Below are 26,986 nucleotides of genomic sequence, written 5' to 3'. Positions count from 1 at the left end.
ATGTGCTCGTATTGTAGGAATACTGCGGTTTGGTGCACGCGCTATTGACTCCCTCAATGGAGCACAGAGTGCGCCTATGGCTCAACCTGGGGCCTGCTCTTGGTTCGGACTGGTCCCGAAGTCATTGACTCCTCCGCGGCAGTGTACACATCACGTCAGCGTTGAGCGCAGCAAAAAAGTATAAATACACGCGAATGCAATGTAAATCCATGGCATGTAGCACAGGAAGTCCGCGTGTTCGGGATATACGGCAAATAAGCCCCCCCCCCCCCCCCAGTGCCAGCCAACGAGAGACGCTCAAACGTCGGAGAATAATGAAACAGGAATGTCTCTCTGGCACCGGCGAAAGCATAGGCAGTGGCTCAGTGTACGCCACAAAAGTCGGATTCGCTTCTGAACCAGACTATTGACGATTTAGTTCTGTTATGAAACACGGTGCCAATACTATGATGGTATGATGGGTTGATGGTAGGCAGAGATGGACGGGAGCAAGGGATGACGATGATGATGATGACGGGACGGTGGTTGTGGTTGTGGATGTCAGGGTGGTGGTCGTGGCTTTGAAAAGCGGGGGAGAGAGCTGGAGGTGTGACGGGGCTATAACCCCAGGGAACTGGAGTCGGCATATGCTGCAAACCAGACGGGTGACAGAGCGCGTAAGATGAAATGTAAAGCATAGCACCGTGGTTCGCGATATGACTGCATGCGGCGCGACGTCCGTGTCTAACAGCGTCGTCGGTTCATGTTCTAGGCCGGAGATAGGATTCCTAGACGGATGCTCGGTAGGCTCCGTAGCTGGTAGCTGGGTTAGCGGAAGGGAGTGGGTTGGCCACGGTTGGTGTGGGTGCAGGTGGCGCATTGTTGGCAGAGCATGCCGCTCTCCATAGCATAGTGGAGCCCCCATGCCTGTCTCCATCCGAGAGAAGTGTCAGTGAGCGTGTAGTCAGCCATTCTTCACAACCACCAGCACATACACGCCCATAGCCTGTGACGCTCCTCTAGCAGTCTGCCCACGCTGCCGCCGCTAGACAGTTTCTCGCCCGCTCCGCTCCGCCTCGCGCGCCCTGCCCTGCCTTGCCCACTGCGCTGCCGACCGCCGCCCATGTTGCACACCTCGAGCTGCTGTCCCGCCTCGATGAAGTAGCCGTCCACGTCCACTCTGCGCAAGCAGTCCCCACCACCCCAGCCCGCCGCCGACGCGGGCCACAGTCGCGACTCACACCCTGCACGCCCACACGCCCCGCCGCCGCCCGCCACCATGACGAGGAACGAGACCATCGGCCGCCATGGTTCCGTAGAGAGCTCGTGGAGTTCGCGCTCGGGCGACACAATACGGCCCTATGGACGCGCGGGTTCGCTGAGGGGTACCCCCGTCACCGTCAAGACGGACAAGAACCTCAATTCCCGGTATGTTGTTTCGTCTGGTGCCGTGCGAGATGGATGCTGGGCTGGGGAGGCGGCGCGCGCTGTGCGCCCTCGACCTTGACTCTGGCGGGTCTCGTCTTGACGCGGGACGAGACATTGTCTTGCCCTGTCTTACTCTTACACGTGCATCGACAACACAACCACCTGGGCACTGCTAACACGGCCATGTAGTGTCGAGCGGGAATCAGAGATATCGCCTGGCACCGTCCCCCCAGCTCCGCCGCCCAAAGACAACCCCTCGCACCGCCCGCGCAAGCCTGCCAATTGGGACGGTCCCACGCCGAGCGCCTTTGGCCATCACCGAAAACAGCTGGCTGTCCTGGAGACTTCGGGAGGCCGCGTGCCGTCCATATCGCGCAATCCCCCCACTGCTTCGAGCGCCAATTCACAGGTCGCGCCCTGGGCCACCGCGCCCAACGGAAACAACATGACCAACAGCGTCTGGAGCAGCTTCTTCAACGACTCAAACGAGGATGTCTCCCAGTCGTCGCCTGGATATCGCCCTGGAACGGGCACCAGAGAGGACAGCATGGGCTTCCCTATGAAAGACGACAGACGACCGTCGGTAGCCAGTGCCACGACCGTCAGCAGCACGGGTTCCAAGTCGAGCATGGGCAGGAATTTCCACAAACGCCTGCAGAACGTATTCGGAGAGGACTTCCCCGCCGACGACCGCCAGAACTCGGATTCGAGCTTGGGCACGCCGCAGCGCAACCGCGGCAACTCCCTCAGCAACACAATTGGCAGTAAGCACCAGTCGCGCCCGACCTCGCCTACCAGCTCCCGGCCACGCACTCCGCAGGCGTCCTCGGAAGTCACGCCATGGGAGTTCCAAGACTCCAAGGTGAGCCTAGTCCACAGCAGAGGAAGGCACTGCGTCTTTCACTCATGCTCTTGCCCTCCTCCTACTACTCCACCGCCGACTTCGGACCTGTATCACTAACCCCTCACAGGACGTTCCCACTCCCGCTGAGTATGGAGGCCGTCGTTCATCCGAGCAACATTCTGCCAAATCAGGTCGATCGCATCACAAGCTACACGTAAGACTGCCTGGCACTGGTCACCGGCACAAGGGCAGCAAGGAGGACAACAAGGCCCCAGACGGACGCGCAGATATAAGCCAGCCTTACCCGTTGCGCCCCACGACCAGCCGCGAAGATTCCTCCTTCAGCGTTCGACCAAATCAACCTTCGGCCCTCAGCTCCGCTTTCGCCTCCAAGACAAGCCTTCTGGGACGACCGTCGAGCCCTACGCCAAGCTCATATTCGGATATGACAAGAGATGACAGGATAGCGCAACGGTCTCCCAGCACCAGCAAGGCGTCACACGGTTTCTTTGCGCGGTTACGAGGCAAGGACAAGGACAAGGATCGCACATTACCGGGAGACACTCTTAAGAGTCTGGTCGCTGCTGGAACTGCCTCCGCCACCTCTCTGAATCCCTCGGTCCACACGACACGATCCGTGAGGCCAGAGCCGGCTCGGCAGGCCACCATGGCGAAACAGCAGGCGATCAACAATGGCGTTGAGAGCGCGGCCAAGGAACAGAGAATGCGGGCTCCTCACCACCGTTTGCCTACCTTCCGGAAAGAGAAGCGCGCACCTGCGAACGAGCCTACTGGACGAGATCCCAACGATAACATCGCTAGCACAGCAGGCAATGATGCCGTCTTTTTCCTTGACAGAAATCTGGACGACATGGAAGGCATTGTGAACCTTCAACAGGCACCGCCAATGACACCGCCTGTGGGCGAAGTGCCAAAACAGCCACCAAACCTCGGCGAAGACATCTCCGTACCAGGACCCGATGACGACGGTACCGCGGCGTGGGACGCGCCAGACTCCTGGGCCGTGAAGCGTATGAAGGACGAGATGGACAAGCTGGGAGACGCCGACGAGACTACAACGCCTTCCAAGGAAGAGAGCGATAATAAGACGTATTGTCTGCGCATCTTTAGGGTCGATTCAACTTTTGCGACGCTGTCAGCTACCTTGAACACAACCGTACAGGAAATCATACAAATACTAGGGAAGAAGACCGTATTGCAGGACGAATTGGACAACTACCATATTGTGATGCGGAAACATGACACCTCACGGCAACTGGAAAGTAACGAGCGCCCGCTGCTGATCCAGAAGCGATTGCTGGAACTCGCCGGATATACGGATCTGGACCGCCTCGAAGACGTCGGACGTGAAGACAACAGCTACCTCTGCAGATTCACCTTCCTCCCTGCCAAGTTGAGCGGATACTCCAGTCTGGAACGGGATCCTGGATTCAGCAAGATGCAAAAGTTCAGCCACATTGATCTCCAAGGTCGGAATCTGATCACCATCCCTATCACGCTCTACCAAAAAGCGACCGAGATAATATCGCTCAACCTGTCGCGCAACCTATCACTTGACGTACCTAGAGATTTCATCCTTGCTTGCACCAACTTAAGGGAGATCAAGTACACCAGCAATGACGCCCGACGGCTACCGCCCAGTCTGAGTCTTGCTAGCCGGTTGACCATGTTGGATATTTCGAACAACCGTCTTCAGTCTCTTGACCGTGCGGAACTGCACAAGCTGCAAAGTTTGCAAGGTCTCCGACTCTCCAACAACGGGCTGACGCGACTGCCACACTACTTTGGGCAATACCGTGCGCTTCGCAGTTTGAACCTGAGCTCAAATTCTCTGAACGAGTTTCCCGACTTCCTGTGCGAAGTGCGAACACTGGTGGATCTTGACATCAGTTTCAACTCGATATCGAGCTTGCCTAAGATTGGTCAATTAACGTGTCTAGAAAGACTCTGGGCGACGAACAACAAATTGACCGGTAGCTTCCCCCCAACACTGAGCAATTTGGTCAACCTGCGAGAAATCGACGTGCGGTTCAACGCGCTTGATAGTATGGATGTCATGTCCCAATTGCCCCGATTGGAGTACCTGATGATCGGCCACAACTCTATTTCGGCCTTTGAAGGCTATTTCCCGAAGATCCGTGTGCTGCACATGAACCACAACCCAGTTACACGTTTCGGCCTCACTCAGCCCACCCCTTCACTAACCGCCCTCAATCTTGCGTCTGCAAAACTGGCGCAATTACCCGAAGACCTGTTTGGCAAATTGACTGGCCTCACTAAGCTCATCCTCGACAAGAACCATTTCACGTCCATATCGACCAATATTGGAAAGCTGTACAGGCTGGAACATCTCAGTATAGCTCGAAACTCTCTGGATGAATTGCCTGCCGAGATCGGTCGCTTGGTGGAGCTTCGCTATCTGGATGCGCGCGAGAACAATCTACCCAAGCTTCCCGAGGAGCTTTGGTATGCTCGCCGATTAGAAACGCTAAACGTGTCGTCCAACATCCTTACCACGTTCCCCAAACCCGGCGCGTCGCCTCCACCAGTAGCAAATGGGGAACAAGCTCAAGTAGACGGAGCGCCCGCGCTTGTTACACCAGGCTTGACATCGAGTCCCAGTTACGAAGAGCTGGGGAAATTGGAAGACTTTCAGAATCGCCGTCCTAGTCAAGCATCAGGAGGTCTTAGCGTTGGTTCGTCGGCTGCCTCTTCGCAACGGAAAGGGTCGATGGCGTCATACAACACTTCAAGCACGGCGCGCAAGACATCAGTAGCGTCTCGTGCGCCCACCGAAGGGACACTGACACCCATGTCCCGCAAAGACTCCAGCCTTAGTAGTCGCCTGGTGACTACCTTTGCGGGTTCTCTCCGACATGTATTTTTGGCTGATAACCGGCTGAACGACGACGTGTTTGACGAACTATGTCTTCTCCCCGAATTGCGAATTGTGAATCTGGCATACAATCTCATCTACGACGTACCACCTCGTACGATCCGGAGATGGCAGCACCTCACCGAGCTGTACTTGTCGGGCAATGACCTGACATCTCTACCTGCAGAGGATCTGGAGGAAGTTGGCTCGCTCAAGGTCCTCCACATCAACAACAACAAGTTCCAGGTGCTGCCAGCCGAGCTTGGCAAGGTTGCGCAGTTAGCTGTTCTTGATGTGGCTAGTAATCTGTTGAAATACAACGTGTCGAATTGGCCATATGACTGGAATTGGAACTGGAACCACAAACTCCGATATCTGAATCTGTCGGGCAACAAGCGTCTCGAGATCAAACCCAGCGGCTCGTATAGTGGCAGCGGCATGAGTATGCGAGAAGGGCGCGACCTCACCGACTTCAGCTCATTGATTAATCTCCGCGTACTTGGGCTTATGGACGTCACAATGATGGTTCCTTCGGTCCCTGAACAGTCAGAGGACCGGCGAATACGCACTGCTGGTTCGGCTGTGGGTACCATGGCGTATGGTATGGCCGATTCATTGGGTCGCAACGAACACATCTCGACAATGGACATGGTTGTGCCCCGCTTCCGCAGCCACGACGATGAACAGCTGTTGGGTCTGTTTGACGCACAGCCGCTTGCGGGTGGCGGAGCTAAAATTGCCAAATACCTGTACGATCAGTTCAAGAACCGGTTCGCCGATGAGCTCGAGCGTTTGCGACCGAATGAAACACCGTCGGATGCGTTGCGACGAACTTACCTTGGCCTCAACAAGGAACTCGCTACGGCTGCAAGTCAGGGTCTGGACAAAAACGGATTCACTGCACCATCAACACAGACACGCAATTCAGTGCCTGACCTTAGTGACGACGACCTGACATCGGGAAGTGTGGCAACAGTACTATTCTTGAAAGAGATGGAGCTCTACATCTCCAACGTTGGCGATGCGCAAGCCCTTCTGATCCGTTCAGAAGGTGGACACAAGATTCTTACCAGGAAACACGACCCCGCTGAGCCAAGTGAGCGATCCAGGATACGAGAAGCCGGCGGATTCGTCTCGCGGCAGGGTAAGCTCAACGACGTGCTCGAGGTGTCGCGAGCCTTTGGATACGTTCAAATGTCGCCATCGGTCATTGCTTCGCCGCATATTATGAACCTTACTCTTGGCGACACAGATGAGATGATCCTGATAGCTTCGCGAGAACTCTGGGAATATCTCACTCCAGACTTTGCTGTCGATGTCGCACGATCAGAGCGCAACGACTTGATGGTCGCCGCCCAGAAACTGCGCGACCTGGCCATTGCCTTTGGCGCAACGAACAAGATCATGGTCATGTTGCTTGGTGTCAGTGATCTCAAGAGCAAGCAACGTGCTCGATACCGCACCCAAAGCATGTCCCTCATACCTGCACCTGGTGCGGATCCAGACTGGGGCGCATCACGCAGACGTGGAAAGAAAGGTAACTTGGTTGGTGACTCCAAGCTCGCTCGACTCGACAACGAAGTGGACGCGCCAACGGGCGAAGTCAGTCTGGTGTTTACGGATATCAAGAACTCGACCATACTCTGGGAGACGTACCCGATTGCTATGCGTTCTGCAATAAAGATGCACAACGAGCTTATGCGCCGACAACTACGCATTATTGGTGGGTACGAGGTCAAGACGGAAGGTGATGCCTTTATGGTCGCTTTCCGCACTGTGACATCAGCTCTGCTGTGGTGTTTCACGATCCAGAGCCAGCTCCTCGAAGTACAGTGGCCGCAAGAGATTCTCAACAGCGTCAATGGACAAGAAGTCGTCGATCCAGATGGTAACGTCATCTTCCGAGGTCTGTCAGTCCGCATGGGTATCCACTGGGGCACGCCAGTATGCGAAGTCGATCCCGTCACGAAGCGCATGGATTACTTCGGACCCATGGTCAACCGCGCCTCACGTATCTCCTCCGTAGCCGACGGCGGCCAAATCACCGTCTCATCCGACTTCATCGCCGAGATCCAACGTCTGCTCGAAACGCACATTGAAGGCGACCGTAAGAACTCCGCCGGATCCGAAGAAGCCTACGGCGACGACATGAACAGTCAAATGATCCGCGGCGAACTCCGCTCCCTCAGCTCCCAAGGTTTCGAAGTCAAAGACCTGGGTGAACGTCGTCTCAAGGGTCTCGAGAACCCTGAGTATATCTACCTCATGTACCCGCACTCGCTGGCTAGTCGGCTTGCGGTCCAGCGCCAGACGGAACAGAAACCCGTGGAGCAGCAGAAGGAAGCTACAGCTGGTCAGAAGATGGCAGGCAGTCAGCTCACTATTGATACAGAGGATGTCTGGGATCTCTGGAATATTAGTCTACGTCTGGAGATGCTGTGCAGTTCCCTTGAGAGCCCCGGTTGCTCGGAGTTGAAACCGCCTGAGACGGCGCTGCTAGAGCGGATGAAGAGTCGCGGTGGTGAGATTACGGATCGTTTCTTGATTAACTTTGTTGAGCATCAGATTTCGAGGATCGAGGTATGTTTTATGATCTTTCTGCGTCTTAGGGGAGTGGTATGCTAATGTGGGAAATAGTCTTGTGCCAGCACACTTGCTCTACGCCACCGTATACGGCCGTTCGGCAGTGCACCGCTGCTTGAACAGGCGTGTCATATGGGCGATATCTTTGCGGAGCTCGATGCGAAGCTGAAGCGCTTGGAGGAGTTTGAACGGGGGGCGATTGAGGGTATGGCGCCTTCTTGAGCAGTGAACAGTCGCTTTGTCAAGAACATAACTATAGTACCACTCCGACCACGCGACCTCATGACAACAGACCACGACCACGCGCCGTCCACCCAAAACACCGCCTCCCGCTTCCTTACCCACGCAACACACCTATCTCTATCCTAATCCCACCATCCTCTCCCCACTCCTCGGCGCAGGAACACGGTGGAGCGCACATCTCTTCCTCTCGGTTATCGACATCGACTCACATACGCGCACCCGTATACATATTCATACGATCCGCTCGAACCGCCCTGGTGGCTGCGAACTCTCTATACTTTACTCACGATACCTCATCGCGCGTCACCTTACTTTACCTCAGTATCTGGATACCACTCTCACATCATCACATTATAACAGACCGGACTTTGCGAGGTCAAACATTTGGGTTTTCACGGCGTTTTGGGCGGGAGCTCGCTCTGAAGCGGAGTCGGTTTTTGCTTTGGGATTTGGGGTTTACGCGCTTTTGAGCGCGGTATGCGTTTCTTCTCTTTCTTTGCTGTCCTTGTTCATTTGGTTTGCGCGGCTTGGATTTGCTTGGGCATGCGACGCTACGTGTGCACGGGACTGTGGCAGTAGCTTGTAAGGTTTACTGTTATCATTGGAATCGGGGATGCGGATGGGAATGAGCGGGATGGGCTTGGGTTTTGACTGAGCGGACGGATCGGTGGATGGATAGTCTCTTTTTCACGGCCTTGGGACGAGGGAATGAGGATGAAGGTGGTGGTTTGTTTGAAGCCGTTTTGGGTATGTTAGGTGTATGATTGCAGGATTGGAAGGATGGCAAGGAGTGAGGAGATGGGTGGAATGAAGTGCGAATTGGAGAGAAGTAGGGGGTTAGTGAATGACTATCGCTTTTACCTGTGCAAACATGTCGTTCATCGTCTCATATTCGTGTGCGTGAGTCTGCGTGGCTGATGGCAGAGCTGTGTAAAACGTGGTGGCTACTCGGGTCTAGCGCACCACGACGCTTGGACTGGAGATGCGTATATAAATCCTTCTCGTGTCTTCCCCACTCTTCTTCTTCCATCACAAAAGCTTTCCTCTTTTCCTCCAAAAACAGCGATCACCACTAGCCATGTGTGCTCCTCCTCTTCTCTTCCAAAATCGGCAGACAAGATGGAACATGTGCGCTCCTCTCCAGCTTTTCCAAAATCGACCTGTGACTTGCCCATGTGCGCTCTTCGCTGGCTCTTCTCCAAACTTGCAAGACGACAACGACATGCGCGCTTCTTTCTTGCTTCTCAAAAAACTGACGTGCAAGCTCCGCATGTGCGGTCTCCTTGGCGCGCCTCAAACGCTTCCGCATGACAACGCCATGTCCTCTTTCGCGTCAACAAAACGTCAAAGGAACGTTGATATGTTCTCTGTGGACTACCAAAACTCCATATCCACTGTAGTATGCAAATAAAGAAGCGCAGGGGTCTTCGCAATATTAAATCGAATCCAAAAGACTCAAGATAAGGTGGAATGGTCCCCGGCTTCTGTGCTTCCTGTGCGGTCGTGCGGACTGGCTGAAGGTATATGAACTCCTCTTTCGCTCTTCAGTTTCTCTTCTGTCATTTACCTCAAAACATATCCAGAGTTTTACCAAAAGACTGGAGAAGTCTGGAATGGCGCGTTCGTCGGATTGACCAAAAACACTGAGAACAACATCGATGTTGCGGCCTCGCGCTGACGACTACAAGGGCCAAAGCGATGGACAGACTGAACATCACTGGGAAGCAACTGATGGTGTGTGCTTATCTCAAAAGATAAAGAGGTGTTTCCATGGTTGAGAGCGAGTGGGACTTGCGAAGATCGTCCCTACTACAAAATCACCGGAAAGATGTTTGATGGAGGGCGGTCTTCCCTCCTTCCGCAGCAGATCTAGGGTATATGAATCATCGATCAGCTTCTCTTATACCTTCTTCTTACCATCCATCACTTTATCCTTCGGGATCAAAATCTCACAACATGGTGTGGATGTTTCGCCTAGTCTGGAGACTTCTTCCAAAAGAATCGACACCCTCGAATATGTCCTCCTCGCCGGCCTGAAAGCGCCTAAAAGCCCTTGCGTCCTTTTTATGTTCTGTCGAAAAGGCACAAGAGCGAACATATGCACACAGTGTCTTGCTGCGATATCGAAAGTGGCTCATTCAGTAGTAATGTGGGAGATGAGCGTGGAGCGTATCTTATTCATATCGAAACAAGGTGCTCGACAGGAAATGAATAGTCTCTCTGCCTGGGAGATTTGCATATAAATATCACTGGCAACACCTTCATTCTTCTGCATCACACTCTGCCTGAGGCTTCCAGAAACACCTACGGTACGATGGATGTTCTTCTCTCTTTCCAAAAGTCAGCCCGCCCTCGGAATGTCTGTGTGTTCTCTTTCCTCGAAAACACCTCAAGTACACTACGATGAGTCTAGGCCTGTGGATCTTCGCATCGGCCAGGTTGCCGAATAAGTTACCAAATTTACGCTCTAAGATCCTGATGGGAGAGATCAAAGCTTTTAGGCAGAACTTTCATGTGTTTGAGAATTCTGTGTAGTCTGCGATGATACCTTAGGATGATGACTGCAAAACCAATGACGAATATCACATGACTCGATTGATGGGTATATAAACTTCACATTCGCACAGAGTCTTCTTCACTGCACTGCTTCTTACCTCGTTTCTAAAACGCCGACTATAGCCTGGATGGTGTGGAGATCTTCTCTCCAAAAACGACACATGTTTCAATCGATGAGATCCTCCTCCAGCAGCTCGCACGTCCAAAACAAACAAGATGAAACCGTTGCATGGAGAGCCACCCAAAACCATCCGTTATATTCCAAAGCCTCATCTCCTCGCCTCCATGATTCCCTACCACGTATTCCAAAAGCGCAGCTTGACATCCCTATGCGTGCCGCTCTACCGCGCATCACCAACCCCCCTCCTCCGATGCGCATGTCTGACCACAACGTTTACGCTCCTCCTCCTCGTCTCATTCGCTACAATCTCCGCCGCTGCAACACTCCGATGCATACCCGCGTGACACGTAGTCTGTATCGAAGCAACCTGGTTTCCAGCGTTGAAGTGGTTCGCTATGGCGGTGATGGCTTTGTTACTACCATATCTCAGATTAGCCCACCGCATGCTACTTGTATTGTTCAAAAGAACGGGGTAATGGGGCACATGGAAGTGTGGAGATGGATAACTCACATCTCTCCCATCGCCGTCCGACTGCCCAGTATAAACTGCTGTACCTGCGGACTTATGCCGGAGTATCTGTCACATATTTCGCGGGGTGGGGCACGCCATTTGTGGCAGTATATCGTGATCAGAGCTGGAAGATTGGAGGGTACATGTTGTTGCATAAGTTGTGCTTCGGCGTTTGGGTGACGTTTGAGGACTTCGGTGGAATAGGACAGAATGTAAAGGGTTTTCTGGACTGGTAATGCAGGAGGTGGCATCAAGGGTTGGGCATGGCGATGGGGAGGAAGGGGTTGAAGAAGTAGCGTTTGAGGCTGCAGCTGCTGGAAATGCTGTTGAGGTGGTAGCAGAGGTGGTAGTGGTGCAAGCAGCGGGATCTGTTGCAGTGGTATCTGCATTTGCATCTGCGGTATTGCGTGCACAAAAGGTTGGAGAGGAATCATTGGCATGTGTGGATATATTGGAAACATTGTAGATGATGCTTGGAGAAAAGAAGCGTAGTATGGCTCGCTGATCAGGAAGTCTACTTTGTGTATACAGCCATCCTGTGAAAATGTCACAGTGCCGGTGAAGAACGTCAGTGATAATCGACGGCCTTCAATCAGAAAGGCTATGTCTGGTACATTGCGTATGCTCGTGAACTCATCAGTGTGAATGGTACAACCAGCAACTTGTGGTTGTGCATGATGAATGTGCAAGTTCTCAACACGCACTGTCGGACTCCGCGTCTCCGCCTCACGGAGAATGAATCTCCGTATGTCAGCATGTTAGCATGTAAGCATTACAGTTTCGGTGTACTCTTTCCGTGTTCCAAATCAGAGTACTAGCACAACCGTCACACCGAATCTTCAGATGACTACCTGATCGCTGCCCCTTCCATACGTCACCTTCTCAAACAGCTACGCCACATCAACCCCAACGCTATCCGCTCCATGACCTCAAACTTGTGGATATTCCCCAGGACCGAGATAGTCGCCGTCTCGCCACAACGTCCAAGTATCAGCTTCCCCATGCAGTAGTTCTGCATACAGATAGGGCTGCATAGTACCACACGTCGCGCCAAAAAGTCCCGACCAGCTCCACGCCAACCTTCCAGCCTGCTTCTACACCCATCCTTCGAAGCAGATAACCGACCTTCCTCGATCCTCCGCTTGTTTGCTTCCAGAGGCACAGCATCAATCGAGCCTATCGCTCCACCATGCAAGGAGCTGCTCAAAAACTTGGCACCGTCCGCGAAGGCGGGTAAAGAACCTTAAGAAAGAGCTCAGCTACCGTGCCGCAAAATCCTTCTTCACACGCCCCACCCGTGCATCATCAGGGCGGCTATCACGCCAATGAAACAGGTCAAACGGCATTCGTGGGAATAATAGAAGAAAGAATAGGGTGATGGGTAAGCGAATTCTGGAGGCTGGTGGTTGTTGCGCTGCGGCTGAGATTACCACTTTGGGACTGCGGCGTAGTCGATGTGATACCGAGTCGCTGGGTCACTTTGGAACCTTCCTTGGAAGGATCGTGTATCTTGCATCGAACGTCAATGAATCCTTCCTCGGTGGCCACCGAAATGAGAAAGTGAAATTACATCATTCTAGAAATCGTTCGATCATCGTTCTGGGAGCGGAGAGGGCGGTTATGATGAAGTTTAGACATGGACCATGGGGTTGTGAGTGCGCAATCTGGATTGGATCGTCTCGGATCGTAGCGAGAACGCCAATCATGCCATATGTGCTTTTTGGTTTCTTTGCATTTGTTCCTTCCCTTGCCCTATTAAGACAATATGAGTTCAACGAAACATGCTACAACCACGGACTCGGTACCTATACATCTCTGTCGCACAAATGACTCCTTATGAGTTGATTCATCAACCCAAGACTGAGGTCATTACATGGTTTACAACTTCTCCTCCCCTCCTCCCTGGAGCACATCGCGTACGAGCTTGAGGCCTTGCACAGCAAAAGCCACCATGTTGGCTTCGCGCTCGCTGCTCCCCGTCTCTGCTTCTCGAGTCACTGTCTCCCCGCCCTCCCGTGCCACCGCCAGCGCTACGTAGCCTGGCGTACGGTTCCGTGTCGTGCCCCCCGTTGGCCCTGCGGTTCCGCTCTCGCTAATGGTATATGTGCTACCCAGTGTCTTGCGCGTGTGCTCGGCGAGGCCAGAGACGATGGTAGGGGTTGGGCCGCTGTAGGATTTGATGGTTTCTTGTGTCCAGCCGCAGTATGCGATTCGCGACTCGAGTGTGTACAGGGTGAGACCACCGCGGTAGTAGGTTGATGCACCGGGGAAGGAGAGGAGTGCTGCGGAGATCAGACCACCTGCTGCCTGGGTGTAAAGTCGTTAGTAGATGGCTTTGGTTTGGGGGTTCGGGAGATTTTACTGTTTCTGCTACGGAGATGGTCTCTTTGCGCTCTTTGAGGAGTGTGGCTACTTCTTGGACTATTTGCCGGAGCTCTTCGGGTGGGAAGACTGGCGGTGACATGCTGAGGTATGCTGAATTGGGTAGCTAAGTGTCCTTTTTAGGTATGAAGTTCATGTGTTTATGGATTCTTCTTGTGAATGCTATATGTGTTGATAATTTCAACGGAGTTATGACGGATGTAGTCGCTCTCGGTGGGGTAACTCGAGGTTGTGACGTATGCGGGGTAGCTTTCACCACACCTTGAACCGTATAGATAGTATACCGAAATATTATACATACAAAGGCCAACGCAATTTGCCTTAGTCATCGAAAGCGAACCTCTCTTCTCCCCTCTTCATCAATCTGACTGGTATCGAGGCACCCCTCAACTGCAGCGTGATGATGCTTGCCATCTTGGTCCGAAGCATGTCCTGGGCTCTATCCGCAGCCATCTTGTATACTTCTCTCCTTTCTTTGCCTCCCTTTGGCATCTTCTCCACCTCTTCGTCACTAGCAAAGTCATCGACTGCGAGCTCGACGCTATACTGGGAGAAGATTGCTGCCAACACCGCGAGGATCTCCACTTGAGCAAAGCGTCGACCGATGCATGACCGAAAGCCGTCGCTGAAGGGGATGTATGAGCCTTTGACGGGCTTGAAGAGTTCAGATGAGGTGTCTTCGCCTGACGGTCCCCGTAGCCCTTCATCGTCATAGTTGATGTCGATGAAGTCGTTGTCAGGCTTGGTGTCCACGAGCCAGCGTTCAGGTCTAAACTGGTCTACATCTGAGATACCTTCCTTGTTTGAGCCGTCGGATGGTGCTGGCCAATATTTCGGGTTGCGATGGATGGCCGCGCTGAGGAAGACGTGAGCGTCACCAGGCACCATATACTGCTTTCCCCCAATATTCAATGGCTGAGGCCGATCCGCTGCAGTAGACTTTGGAATGTTAACGATTGGTTGTAGTAGCCGTAAAGTTTCGTTCATGACGGCCGCGGGCATGCTTCCGAAAAGTTTTTGGAAATGCTCTTCATACTTCCATTCCTCCATAGGTTTGCCTGCGAATATGTTGTCGATATCGTCCTGTAGTCGCTTCTGAGACGGCCAATTCATGGCGAGTAATACCATCGAGAAATGCAGTGTGTTGGCTGTTGTTTCATGACCGGCCAACATGAGCACAAAGGCGTTACCCAGAAGATCGCTTTTCGTAATCTTTGAGCCCTCTTTCTTGGTAATACCGCTTCCGCGAATCAGCCCGTCAAAAATGTCAAGGCCCGCTTGAGTCTCGCCGAACTCGACCTGGGTCTTTTTTACTTCATAGATCTCATCCATGTACTTACCCCATTCGCGAGCAGCGTCGCTGACTTCACGATGGACTTTTAGTGGGGATCGTGCTGTTAGAGCTTGTTAGATCACATGTTCGACTCAACAGTCAAGTAGTAGCAAGAGGGAACTTACCAAGCCACTTAAGTGGCATAACTTGAGTCCACATGATGTTGTGGAGTAGCTGGCTAAGAGCTGCCCTGTAGCTCATGGCGTAGCCAGGAGGAGCTTCAGATCCCACAAAGATAGAGTCTTCTCCGCCCTTTTTGGACTCCGCCTTCTTGCCTTCCTCATGTGGCCATACTACGCGTATGTCAAACCCCGCTCCACTGATAACATATAGAGCAAAGTTCATGGCCGCAACGGAAGGATCACCAATGGTTTGATTGCCTTTACCATCGGATCCCGTCCACAATCCCAGCATCGACTGTGCGTGATGGAGAGTCTCGTTGAACACGAGCTCATTGTTCTTGTCACCGAAACTTGGCGCGACCAGCTTGCGATGTGTGCGCCATTCTGACCCTTCAGTGCTCACCAAATTCTTGCCGTAGATATCCAATGACGTATACATGTCAAGGGGTTTGGGAAAATCATTGCGGCGGTTCGTGATTTGAGTAACAGCTTCTGCGTCCGCAACAAAAACAACATTTCTGGTAGGAGTTGCGACCATGAAGATGTCCATACCCATCTTCTCGAAAGGCCCATGTCCGGTCGTGTAACTCCATTCTGGATGTAGAAGACTGCGAGATCTAATTAATACCTGGCCTGTTGTCAAGTCGGATTTACATACTCGAACCACATGCCTCGCCATGATTGTGGCACAAATCTCTGCAGCAGCGGCAGCCATAGCGTGAACGTCGACAACCATGTGATGCTGAACGTATACCACGGCGCTACAACGACAGGTAGTCCCGAGCTGTTTGCTAGCGCGATATTGTGCTTCAGGCTACGATACTTCGAAATTATCTGATAGATGGCATAGCTCGCAATGACGCTAAAAACCAGGGTGGCAACCATGACGTTGTTCTCGTCGGGACGACTCCAAGCTCAAAGTGAGGCTATCGACACAAGAAATTGAGATCCGCACGGTCTCACACTATCGAGGGCGCTGTCGTGAGGACGGTGAAGATGGTGCAGTGGATAAGTATTCGCCTTCCAGCGTGCAGAGGGGTTTGTGACGTATACATAGGCGCGATCAATTTTGCCTCACAAGCGTTTCAGAGCCTCGGTTAGGAAGGATCGCTAGCAAATGCATCTCGCGTATGCGTGCAATATGCAACAACTGGCGGTTCATTGAGGAATACGGATGAAGCCATCGTCTGATAGGCTGCGCTTACAAAACTGCTCCTTCTGTGGTGTTGCAATGCGATAGAGGTCCGCGTCATCAGTCATCGCTTCCCACAAGGGCTTGGCGCCTTCGAATCAACGTGTTTCCTTATGTGTACCAGTTGTGTGACACTTGCGCTCACCACGCATCTGCGAAACACAGAACATGAACGTCTAATCTAGTCGTACCACCAGGTAATGGGGACTGCCGGGAGGTGCGCGCTCGGCTGCAAACTCTGCGGTTCATACGACATCGTAGGACCTGGCTCCGAGGAGCAGAGTCTAGGCAATACTTGCGCGCACCGCCTGGTGGACAGCGAGCAGACGAAGATTCGCGTACATCGTCACTTGCGACGTCACATCAGGGCTTTCGTCATTGTTGACTGCATTTGTGTCAGCGCGTGCACTTGGATCTCCAGACGACAAAGCGAATGCGTTCGTTCCATGGTTACGACTCACGGTTCACCGTGTCGCGCCGCTTTGCCGATTCTCCAGCCCCCTCTGCATGCTCTTATGCCAATGCGGCAGGCAGGTGAACAAGGGCCACTACATCATTTGCCCTCTGAGGAGTTGGAATTTCTAGAAGCGTTGTTGCTCCGATCGATGGCGAGGCTTGGTATGCCGTGTTGCAGAGTGAAGCGACTACACCGACTCGACGGCAACTTCTCGACACGAGATTGACTCGCTTCTGCGCCGTCTCTGATGGAGAGGTAGTCCAAGGGACACCCTGTTTTTCTACTGGACGCCTCATGCGCTCCACGTGGTAAAGCAACAGCCGCCAGGATGCTGTAAGCCAGGGTGTTCCCACGAGGGTCGCAGCCCGGCCTGGCTTAGACAATCTCGGTTGTGGGGTGTCGTCAATCGGACAGGTCCTCTCACGCATCAATCATCTAGTCTGAAGCAGACCGCAACTTGCCATAGCGCCGGTGAGCAGCAGGGCCGGGCAGAGTCGGCTCGTCATCTGACAAACTGGCTCAATGGCTATCTCTGTTCAGAGCTTAGCAGCAAAGGCACTGCTGTTTTGGATTGATGTCGCCGGGCAGCTGACCGTTTGTTTGCGGCACGCCCTTCACGGCCGAGTTACCAGGTTACTTGAGCTTGGCCGTGTTGCAAGGGTGTCGAGGGCACTGCGGCGTGCACAGTACTGACCTACTCCAAGTGCACAATGGAGGGGTCGACTCCATGTGGGTTCAGGCTTGCAAATGTTCCTGACGCCATACTGGCGGTCGCGTGTTGCGGCGCGCTAGTTATTACCACTGACTTTGGACCTGATGAAACTAACGTCAATGGAATTGACCGGCGCCTCTGCGGCACTTGCCATGAGCAACAGCCGCGGTTTCCCTAGCAGACGAGACGGACAAAAGGGTGATGCAGTTGTACATACACTACCTCGCCATGTGCCACCAAGACTGCCTATAGGCGTCTCGCCAGGATCTGCAGCACGGAAACGCAACGCTGATCTTTGGGCAGCAGAGTCGTAAGTGACAGGTCCTGTTCGCGGAGACTCGGCGCATGAATCGCTGCAGCACAAGGACGAGCGCGAAGCTTCAGGTAAGCAGAGGGCAGCGGGCGCACGAAGAGGCGCGGCGGCGTCGCGAGATATTGTCTGCACGCCACCAGCAGCGCATCACTTCCATCAACCTTCTCGAATGCCTCGGTGCCGCTGCAAAGTGGAGGCTGGCAGACTAGGGATCGTGACTAGCTGGCCTCAGAGCTCGGATCAGCTTCCTGAATCTTCAGGGCCAGCAATTGGGCGGAAATTATCCGACTATAGCTGCTGACGGCCGGCTTGCTCCAAGCTGCACGGGGGTCGTCGACGATGGTTGTTGCAAGGCGGAGGACCGCGCATCGCCGCACGAAACAGCGAGCACCGTGACTGACACATGGCCGGCGCTGGTGTTGCATCAGCAGCAAGTCATTATTGCAAGTAAACGTGTCGCCAACGGCTGCAGACGGCGGCCAAGTAGCTACAATGGATGCGCGGTCGCGTCGGGCGGGAGCAACGTTTGCTGTCTGCAACGGCATCATCCTATGGCACATGACGGGCTCTGGCAGCGCGCTGTTTGATACAACGGTCCCCATGTCGTCCTTGACGATGGCCACACAGCGCGTCTGGTGGCTCCGCGCTGCTACCCTGGTCTTGTAGCCTGGTCAATGGCACAAGCGACCTGTGTGCTGCACATCCTTCACTTTCGCGCTAATACGCCGCCTTTGCATCCTCGTCCATCTCTCCAGGCTTCGGTATGGTGTTCTCCCCTCCCGACACGCCCATCGCCCACCATAACCCCAACCGTCACCACGGCTAACTCCTACTGCTACCCTCCACCACCGCCAGCGTGCCTGACACAGCGCTGACCCGCCTCCCGCCCCCCGTCTCGTCTCGCCTTGAGCTGTTCCTTTTTGCGACTGATTTAGTTTCGCGCCTCTTGTGATTGCGCCCTGGCCCCTTCGTTCGCACGGCCCGGTCTTAATAGCGCCACTTTTCGCCGACCAAGCCAGCAAACGTCGACAGCATAGACTGTCCGCGACTCAGCTATTTGGGCCTTACCTGCTCCGGATAGTTGTCTCCGGCTCCATGGTAAGAGAGTCTTGCCCAAGGCTAGGTCCTTTCTTCGCGCACGCGGCATAGGAAAGCTCCCGTCCTGCATCCCACTCTGGCCTCCGAGCACTTGCCCTGCGACGCTTTCCAAACTCTTCCCCTCTTCCAGGCGATGACGCGGGTTGGGCTGTCATCTGCAAATCATCTTTGACTCCTAATTCGCTGACTCTCGCGAATTGGTCTTTTCCTGACCCTGCGACTGCCGAGGCCGCCCTCTCCACCACCCCCCGCGACCTTCCTGGCTTTTGCCGTTTGGTGGTCCTGGGACCATCCGTTTTGCCCAGTAGTCGTCTGTCATACATAGCCGCATGGCCATAGCGGATTCCGTCTGGCATATCTAAGGATGGCTGATCCTGACGCGCCCGCCCAGTCTAAGAGAGCTCGTTTGGGCTCCGGCAATCTTGATCATCCGCAGTATAACGGCCACGGATTTCCACCCCCTCCTCCACCGCCTCATACCCAACCCACTCGACCTCCATCCCATCCCACTTTGGTCCAGGCCTCTCCGCCCTACGGTCCTCACGGCTTACCGGTTCCGTCTGCCCAATACCCTTCTCACGTTCAAGGCTATCCCGGACCTCTACCTTCACCGTCCCTTCCGCCATCTGATATTCGTGCCCTTGCGGACCCACGGAACATACCCTCACCTCGTCAACATTCCAATGGCGTTACTGGAGCATCGCCTGTGACGATCCCTCAGGACCGAATCAACAGCTACCGTCCCCCACTCACACCTCAGACAACCACTGCACCAGAGCAACACAGTTCCCGGTCCACCAGCGTCAGTATCAGTGTCGACGTCAAGTCTCAAAGTCAGACTCCCATGGAGCATGGCGGCCATCACCAGCCGTGGGCAATCAGCCACGAGCATCGCCCTAATGGCAGCATACCGAATGGATACAACCACGCCATGAGTCCATCGCACCCCAACGGACCGCCATATCATGCCCAGCCTCCACCACCTGTCCAGCAGTACGCCGCTCCTGCCACGCCCTACGCGCAGACTCCGTACATGAACGACTATGGCAACGCGCAGCAGATACGGCGGAAGCAGGTGCGCGCCACCCAAGCGTGTAACCACTGCCGTTCGCGAAAGCAAAAATGTGACGAAGCGCGACCGTGCCAGTTCTGCAGAGAGAACAACTTCGAGTGCCAGTACAAGGACGTCCCGCCACCCAAGTGCGTTGCTCACATCCCCCCTTTGGTACTTCGCTGACCCCCCCTAGGCAAGACAGAAGCATGATGCAACTTCAAGAAAGTGTTAACAGCATATCTGAAGTCCTGTCGCAGTTCGTGGACCAGTTCAACGGCTGGAAATCCAGTGTTGAGAGTCGGCTCCCACAGCCGCGAGACCACGAGATGATGTCGAATCACGCTTCGCCTGTCGCTTCTTTCTCGGCACCCCCGAGAGAGCATGGCACATCTAGATGGCCTACTCCCGTACAGGGAAGAGGACATATGGGCCGTGTCAACAGCAACCTGAAGATGGAGTCTCCCATCGCTCCTCACTCGAACATGATGTCGCCTTTGGGCGGACAAGCATCAGCATCCATCAAGCAGGAGTCTCAGTTCGCGCCACCTCCCCAACAACCGGCAACACCAGCCGAGAGTGTAAGGACCGACCGCAGCCATGCCACTGAAACCAGTCCCAAGGAACAAACTGGCCTGCAGGGTGATCACACTACACCGGCGCACAAGTTGCTCGACGAATGGCAGCAAATGAGCATTTTCTATCAAGGTATTCCTTATCTGAGAAGACTAATGGACAACGGTCGTGAAGTCTCGGACTACCCGATGCAGCTTGAGCAGGATCGCGGTCTGTTGCGCGTCTGGGGTGTTGGCGAGGGCCAAGACCTAAACGACGGAGCCCAAGGACCTGGAAGCCCTGAGAGCAGCAACGACTCCGAAGCCGCATCACCAGCACCTGGCAAAGAAGGCCTATGGGGCTATCCGTTTTCTCCGGATCCCGGTGCCGCAAGGACTCCGGGCAGCACGCCGCGAGAGTATTTCCCCCATCAGCCGCGGCAGGGGACAGGGAACGGGCTTGGTCCAGATGGTCGGCCCGACTTCTCCCGCCCAGTCATGTTCGAGTTGCTCAGGTCCTACATGGAGACGATGCACATATTCCACCCGTTCATGAACGAGACGAAGCTCAGGCGCATGTTCAAGGACTTCAGCGATCAATATAGTCCTGATGCAAGGCACATGAACCCCCACTCGCCTGCTCCCGTCCACGGAGTAAAGCGAAAGCGCTCGAATAGCAACTTCGAAGGAGGATTACCGGGAGGTCGTTGCGATATCGAGAGGTCATTGCGCAACGCGATTGTACTGCTCGTCCTTGCTCTTGGCAAAGTCTGCTCTCACACAGATCCCCTGCCTGCGCCGAAGAATGATCGGCATCCATACGTCAACGAATGGGGAACCTTTAGAGAATCTCCCCACCCCAACGGCGGCAGTTTCACCAGCGAGACCTCCGATGAAAACCGCCCGAGAAACATTGACCTACTACCTGGTATGGCCTATTATGCCTACGCCACCGATATCCTAGGAAACCAACAAGGAGGCAACACTGTCGCTCATGCGCAAGCTAATCTCCTAGCTGCGCTATTTCTCAGTCAGTATGCTCGGGTACTGGAGAGTTGGAGCTGGATCAACAACGCGTGCCGAATCGCCCTAGTCCTAATCAAGGCCGACTACAGCAAGCTACTTCGTCAAAACAGCGACCGAAGACATACATGGAGCGGCAAGGAGCGATACAGACTCAACCTGGTGATGTGTGTCTACTGGACAGCTCTCCAGCTAGAATCGTGAGTGTTGTCGTTCAAGTATGCTTACCATTTGCTGATAGTTTCTAGTGATATCCTAGCAGAGATGAGCACTTTGCCGCCTTCCGGCATTTCTGCACATCAAAGCGAGATCATGTACCCCGAAGGCGTCAACGAGAGTTGTTTACAAGACCAGGATAGCAATTTCGCGCAGCAAGAGGTAGAAGTACGCGCAGGCCCAAGGCAAGACTTGATGATGAAGCTATACTCCACGCAGACATTCCTCCGAGTTGTCCTCAACGTAGCGCATAACGCTCTATACGGCCCTACTGGCCGCATGACCTTCGACCCTACCAGCTTCAAGGAGGTTGCTCACCATGCACTCACCCACAAGGAGATACTGGAAGGTTGGCGAAAGCTGCTCACACCGGAACTGGCCTGGTCGGACGACGAGTTACCCTCGACAGATCTCAACATTGCTCGTGTGCGCGCCAAGTACTATGGCGGCCTATACATGATGTTGCGACCCTACCTCAAGCTTGCGAGTCACACGCTTGAGTTCCCGCCTCCCCCTCCGGGTACAACCGGTGCTGCACAGCACAATTCGCCATCGCCTTTTCCTAGTGCGGCTACAAACCGAAACGTGCAGATGGTTGACCTCAGCGAAGACCAGCACAAGATTATCAAGATCGCTTGCCAATGTATTGACGCTGCTATCCGGAGTACCATCGCATTCGATCGCGTAGGCGAAGAGCCAGGCAGCACGTACCAGTACTTCCAGCCTACGCGCAAGAAGAGGCTCATAGTCACCAACGTCTTCGGCACACTTCACGCGTAAGTTTGCATCAAATTATTGTCTTGGCTCCTTAACTAACACATACCCTAGGCAATTCGGTAACATGCTCGTCCTAGCCTCGGTGTATAAATCCAAATTATACCCCCTACTACCCAGCGACACCTGGCTCACCAAGGCCAACCTCGCCGCCCTATTCCGCCGCACGATTGCCGTCATTAGCGATGTGGCGCAAAACTCGCCAATCCTCCGCATGGACCTCGAAATTCTCAAAAACGTCCAGAGGCAACAGGGTCTCGAATGAAGCAATCAACATCATGACGACATATCCAACATCGGCCAGGCGCATCGGCATGATGACTCCCGCCATGCGCTCCCGTCCGATGATGTATCTCCACATCTCCTGCACACGGCAGCCACCCTCGATCTGAACCGCCATCCGACACGCGCCATTGTCTGATAGATCCGGGCCGATACCGATCTGAACGTGCATGATGACTTGCATGAGTAGACTCCGCGGCAGCTGCAAATAACATTCTTTCTGGACATCTATATATTTGCTTTTTGGGTTCCATCATCTCGCTTCTGTTTTATTCCCACCAGACGTCGATCAGGACAGCTTTATTATTGTTAGAAAGACAGCGAAACGCATTATTACATGCGCAGACAGAACCGCACACGCGAACGGCAACGAAACGGAAGGCTTCTTTTCCTTTGGACCCTTGGAATTACTATCATCATCATTGGGCGGCTAGCGCTGAAACTGAGCATTTCGGAATCCATCATTTCCTCCCTCTTTCCTTTGCGTCTCAGATCTTGTCCCACCGTGTCTCTGGTTTAACCTAAGTTACCCGCTGTATGCACACACATCCGCCCAAGGCTTGGTAGCGGGGACGGGCCAAGTTTTCTCAACTGCAACTAAACACTTTCTTTTCCTCAGACCACTGCACTCCGGACCACTGATATGGGTATACCCAGGGACCTTTTCTCGTCTTCTCCTCCCTTCCCCGTCATCGTTCACCGATCAGACTAGGGGTCTATGCTGCGTTGTGGAGGGTGGTGTGGAGTCGGACGTCGGAGCGCATCTACATCGATGCACGCTAGGACTCGCGGAGTAGGAGATCTTGGGTTCTAGGTCCAAGCCACAGCACTCACAACCCTGTCGCTTTGTCGCAATAATCACAATGTATCGGGCCCGCATCGCATTTGCAATCCCATCGTTTTCACTTTGCTTTTCGCAGCCGGACCCTCGAGCATACCGTTCATGCAATGGTGGAACTTTGATCTACAGGTCCGCGGTTCTTCTTTCCGTCGCTCTCACCCAACGGCTTTGGATGGTCGCTTTTTCTCGTCGTAAGCCGTATAGCGAACAGCCTGCAAGATGACCGTGTTTCGTGTGCTCGCTAACGGCACTTTCTCGGTCTAATACTGTGGCGTCGCACGCCCCGCTCCGGCTTGGGACTGGGAAAGATTGGTCTGCACGGGTGCAGCGCCTCACCCGTTTCGCTCGTGCGGGCTGGCTGCGGTTCGCCGACTCTACCTACCTCCCCGGGCGTCACATATCACGGTAGTAATTGTTTGTAATAATCTGATTGATGATTATCTCACACCGATCAGACAGAGTCCAATACCATGGCTCCGTCTCAAACTGAATCGCAAACTCTATCTTGCAGTTGCGCAGAATCCCTGCTGTCGATTATGCGGCGCGAGCATTTCAAGGGACGTATACAGATGCGGTGGTTCGGGCGACCGGTACATTCACAGATGCAAAGAAGCAACAAAAGATGACTTGAACGTCAAGGGTATTTCCGCTGCATGCACGACTTATTATGATACGATCGATAATGATCCTATTATTACTGCTACCTCTCGCGGAACCCAGGGTTTCCGTATAGGGTATTAATATGCGCAACATTTCCACCTGCAGATCAAGTCCAAACCCACGATCTCTAGTCGCTGCCCAACCTGCCTCAAATGCAAAATGCAATGCAATGCAAGTAAATCAGTACATACGCCTCATATCTAAGTCCATTTTCCTACAAAAAAGTGTGAGTGGGTTATTCAAAAGTGTGTATGTACTATGCGATCCACGTGCTCCCCCCTCTGCATGAAGGGGGGCTCCTCATCGCGTAGAAAAAAAAGAAGCAAAGGCATGACAAGGGTAATCTATGAACCTAGACTAGACAATGCCAAACGCACCTGCCGTATGCGATACCACCTGCATGCCCTCCCAAGGCGAATTGAATGAATAACTCGAAATAGTCATATTTTCACCGCTCGTTGTTTAACCCGTTGCGACTTCGCTTTCGTGTTCGCAACAAAATGCTCATGTGGTTACCATGACCAATCACTTCGCGGCTTTTTCCTCACCGCAACAACGATGGCGATGGCGAAAACATATGCGAGGACGGGAAGCGGCACAAGTTGCCATGTCTACTGCACGACTGTGAACCCTTCATCGACTAAAAACAAAGCTGTGCATCGCGCCCATCAAAGTAATCGCCTGGCAAGTTCCAACGTCCGCCGTCATACCCAAATAGGCAATAAATCACGCCAAAAAAGCAGGAATACACCCTCCAACATCAACATCATGCTTGAACTACTGCAGGCAAAATTTGGTTCACTAGCAACGTTGACAGCAACTTGTCCCTGGCGTGCTTGTGCAGCCCGTGGACGCAACACATCCCCCCGGCGCTATTTGCGGCTCGAGCGAGCGGAAGTGCGAAGAGCGAGACAGAAAAAAACGTGACGGCGGGTTCCGGTCAAGACGATCAGAGTAGCGCGGACCCTGAGTCTTGGAGTTGGCTAGAGCAGACAAGAAGAAGTCATTGATGATGGGGTGTGGGCTAGTTTAGTCACGTACCCACGTGCTCCGTTCCAAGCTAGGCGGGACGCTCGGAAGCTTTACGGTGGGTGACGTACCGGACATGGTGCCAAATGTTGGAGGGGCTGTCTAGATGTCCTATTTGCTCACACTATGGATAGACTAAGGTGGATTCTCGTACGAGATATTTTTGGGGTGGCTGGGAGTTGCGACGAGTTCTTGAGCGCGTAATGCGGCTGATGTTCGGAAGTCTGGCATATCGTACATCGGACAATATGTGCATGAGTAAGATGCGATGCGTTGCGTTGCCGGTACTATCACGGGTCGATCATTTGGGGTAACCTTGTACGTTTTGGAGTCGCAACGTACAACTCCTTCCCATTCGCGTATGCTGCACTCTCCAAAGTCGCAGTCGCTGCATGGACTCCTTTTCCTATTCATTTACTTCGCGCAGCTTCTACTGCAAAGTGCACTGTATCCTGTCGATCATGCATTGCTGAATGAGGTCCTGATTCCGCAGTCATCGGACCTTTCTCCATTGCCTGTCCAGCGGTCAAGGAAGTCGCATCCGTCATCTGATAAAACTTGACCAACAGCAGACGGCGACATCCCACGTTCCCGAGGCACCAGAAACGGCGAACATGGCACGGAGTACGAGTAGAGTTTGATACGGTGAAGCAACGTTGGGCAGCAGCGAGCATTTTCTTGGTCCAAAATGCTGGGAAATGAGCAGGAAAAGGGCGTCATTAAGTTGTTGCGGAGAAGACTCCGTTGCGTGAACGTGTCACGGTGCCGTCTGCCAGGTGGATAAGGTTGCGGCACATTCGCTTTCCATCGGCAACTTCAGCTTCCTGGAGGGCGCATGGTTGCATGCCTTGTTCGCAGTCGCCGAAGGCCTTGATAGTGCCAGGCTTGTAGCGCGTGCGACATCGTATGTTGAGGCAAATCCGATTCGTGGTGCTGGTGCTGGCGAATGCTGTGATTATGTCGGTTGTCGATGCCGACTGTACGCTAGACGCGACTCGACGATTAAGTTTACACAGCTGGGTATTCTAGCACGTGTTTTCGTGTTTGCTTTTCTTTCTTTATGCTTTGAGTATATACTCGGAGTAGGCGCGCGCGTGAGTCAAGAGTTAAACCTGTTTGTGCTCGTATTCGACCATGTCAAGTTACAATTCGGTAAAACGATCCGGCCATACAAAGTCCTCACAAGAGTGGTATCTCTGAAGTTGACACCTGGGCAGTTGCCAAGATGGGTAGGCGTGTGGAAGGCGGGCGGACGAGATACCCGCAGATCCCACAACCCCATCCAGACATTGCTTTCGCATCACGGATGAATCGCGACTTCTGGCGTATCACACCGACCGGACAGCCCTGTGTAGCGAAAGAGAAGGTACATGACACAACCACCAAGCTCGCCTTTAGCCTTGAGAAAGTGAGGCTCCCTCAACGGTAGCCGCGTCGGTAGGATCTCCAAGGCGTTACTAGCAGTGTGACAGGAAGCTGTGTTCAGATCCGCCTTGCAAGCCAAGTCCACATCCAGGCCATCGACCCCAACAGCACATGCAGTCGCTACACCGGTCGTCGAATCAGTATCCCACGCAGGCGAAACGTTGACAGAAAAAGTGACACCAACCGCGCTGTGCTTTCCCGCTGACTGAGTCTTCGCCAATCGAACGTTTGCTCCCTCACCGATTAGACAGGCAACGCATCGGCTAGAGGCAGCTCCCATAGGAAAAGCCATCTACCGTGTTACTGCAGCCGAAATTGTAACGGGATACCCCGCAACGGTACATAGGTGAGGGAAATGCAA

General features: G+C 53.6%; 5 protein-coding genes across 5 annotated transcripts; 2 read left to right on the top strand and 3 right to left on the bottom strand.

Moving 5' to 3' along the window:
- The first annotated feature begins 1,087 nt into the window (after nucleotides 1-1,087).
- Nucleotides 1,088-8,406, top strand: BKA58DRAFT_70835 (uncharacterized protein). The gene is made up of 4 exons (XM_046175762.1): nucleotides 1,088-1,407; nucleotides 1,597-2,269; nucleotides 2,379-7,727; nucleotides 7,785-8,406. The coding sequence occupies exons 1-4, from the start codon at nucleotides 1,259-1,261 to the stop codon at nucleotides 7,950-7,952; spliced, it is 6,339 nt and encodes a 2,112-aa protein (XP_046020043.1). The 5' UTR covers nucleotides 1,088-1,258; the 3' UTR covers nucleotides 7,953-8,406.
- Nucleotides 8,407-10,870: 2,464 nt separating this feature from the next.
- On the bottom strand, nucleotides 10,871-11,622 carry BKA58DRAFT_425059 (uncharacterized protein; the record flags this gene model as incomplete). The annotated part of the gene is made up of 2 exons (XM_046172913.1): nucleotides 10,871-11,066; nucleotides 11,162-11,622. 2 exons carry the CDS (start codon nucleotides 11,620-11,622, stop codon nucleotides 10,871-10,873), a joined length of 657 nt encoding a protein of 218 aa, XP_046020042.1.
- A 1,393-nt stretch (nucleotides 11,623-13,015) lies between these two features.
- Nucleotides 13,016-13,744, bottom strand: BKA58DRAFT_70789 (uncharacterized protein). Its single transcript, XM_046175760.1, has 2 exons — nucleotides 13,524-13,744; nucleotides 13,016-13,468 (listed from the first exon to the last, which is right to left on the bottom strand). Exons 1-2 carry the CDS (start codon nucleotides 13,623-13,625, stop codon nucleotides 13,040-13,042), a joined length of 531 nt encoding a protein of 176 aa, XP_046020041.1. The 5' UTR covers nucleotides 13,626-13,744; the 3' UTR covers nucleotides 13,016-13,039.
- BKA58DRAFT_70795 (cytochrome P450 monooxygenase-like protein) lies at nucleotides 13,397-16,136 on the bottom strand. Its single transcript, XM_046175761.1, has 4 exons — nucleotides 15,657-16,136; nucleotides 15,002-15,606; nucleotides 13,524-14,937; nucleotides 13,397-13,461 (listed from the first exon to the last, which is right to left on the bottom strand). Exons 1-3 carry the CDS (start codon nucleotides 15,881-15,883, stop codon nucleotides 13,865-13,867), a joined length of 1,905 nt encoding a protein of 634 aa, XP_046020040.1. The 5' UTR covers nucleotides 15,884-16,136; the 3' UTR covers nucleotides 13,397-13,461; nucleotides 13,524-13,864.
- Nucleotides 16,137-18,987: 2,851 nt separating this feature from the next.
- Nucleotides 18,988-22,830, top strand: BKA58DRAFT_70649 (uncharacterized protein). The gene is made up of 4 exons (XM_046175759.1): nucleotides 18,988-19,970; nucleotides 20,018-21,598; nucleotides 21,647-22,390; nucleotides 22,443-22,830. Exons 1-4 carry the CDS (start codon nucleotides 19,135-19,137, stop codon nucleotides 22,651-22,653), a joined length of 3,372 nt encoding a protein of 1,123 aa, XP_046020039.1. The 5' UTR covers nucleotides 18,988-19,134; the 3' UTR covers nucleotides 22,654-22,830.
- The last annotated feature ends 4,156 nt before the right edge of the window (nucleotides 22,831-26,986 follow it).

The sequence above is a fragment of the Alternaria rosae genome, assembly GCF_020736505.1.
Source record: "Alternaria rosae strain MPI-PUGE-AT-0040 chromosome Unknown BKA58scaffold_14, whole genome shotgun sequence".
Taxonomy (NCBI): domain Eukaryota; kingdom Fungi; phylum Ascomycota; class Dothideomycetes; order Pleosporales; family Pleosporaceae; genus Alternaria; species Alternaria rosae.
This window is presented reverse-complemented; position numbering and strand designations above follow the sequence as displayed.

Coding starts and splice junctions, on each gene's coding strand:
- BKA58DRAFT_70835 (XM_046175762.1), top strand. CDS start 1,259: ATGACGAGGAACGAGACCATCGGCCGCCATGGTTCCGTAGAGAGCTCG. Junction 1,408..1,596: donor GACAAGAACCTCAATTCCCG/GTATGTTGTTTC, acceptor ACGGCCATGTAG/TGTCGAGCGGGAATCAGAGA. Junction 2,270..2,378: donor GGGAGTTCCAAGACTCCAAG/GTGAGCCTAGTC, acceptor AACCCCTCACAG/GACGTTCCCACTCCCGCTGA.
- BKA58DRAFT_70789 (XM_046175760.1), bottom strand. CDS start 13,625: ATGTCACCGCCAGTCTTCCCACCCGAAGAGCTCCGGCAAATAGTCCAA. Junction 13,469..13,523: donor CCATCTCCGTAGCAGAAACA/GTAAAATCTCCC, acceptor CTTTACACCCAG/GCAGCAGGTGGTCTGATCTC.
- BKA58DRAFT_70795 (XM_046175761.1), bottom strand. CDS start 15,883: ATGGTTGCCACCCTGGTTTTTAGCGTCATTGCGAGCTATGCCATCTAT. Junction 15,607..15,656: donor TGGCGAGGCATGTGGTTCGA/GTATGTAAATCC, acceptor TAGATCTCGCAG/TCTTCTACATCCAGAATGGA. Junction 14,938..15,001: donor TATGCCACTTAAGTGGCTTG/GTAAGTTCCCTC, acceptor AAGCTCTAACAG/CACGATCCCCACTAAAAGTC.
- BKA58DRAFT_70649 (XM_046175759.1), top strand. CDS start 19,135: ATGGCTGATCCTGACGCGCCCGCCCAGTCTAAGAGAGCTCGTTTGGGC. Junction 19,971..20,017: donor AAGGACGTCCCGCCACCCAA/GTGCGTTGCTCA, acceptor GACCCCCCCTAG/GCAAGACAGAAGCATGATGC. Junction 21,599..21,646: donor ACAGCTCTCCAGCTAGAATC/GTGAGTGTTGTC, acceptor GATAGTTTCTAG/TGATATCCTAGCAGAGATGA.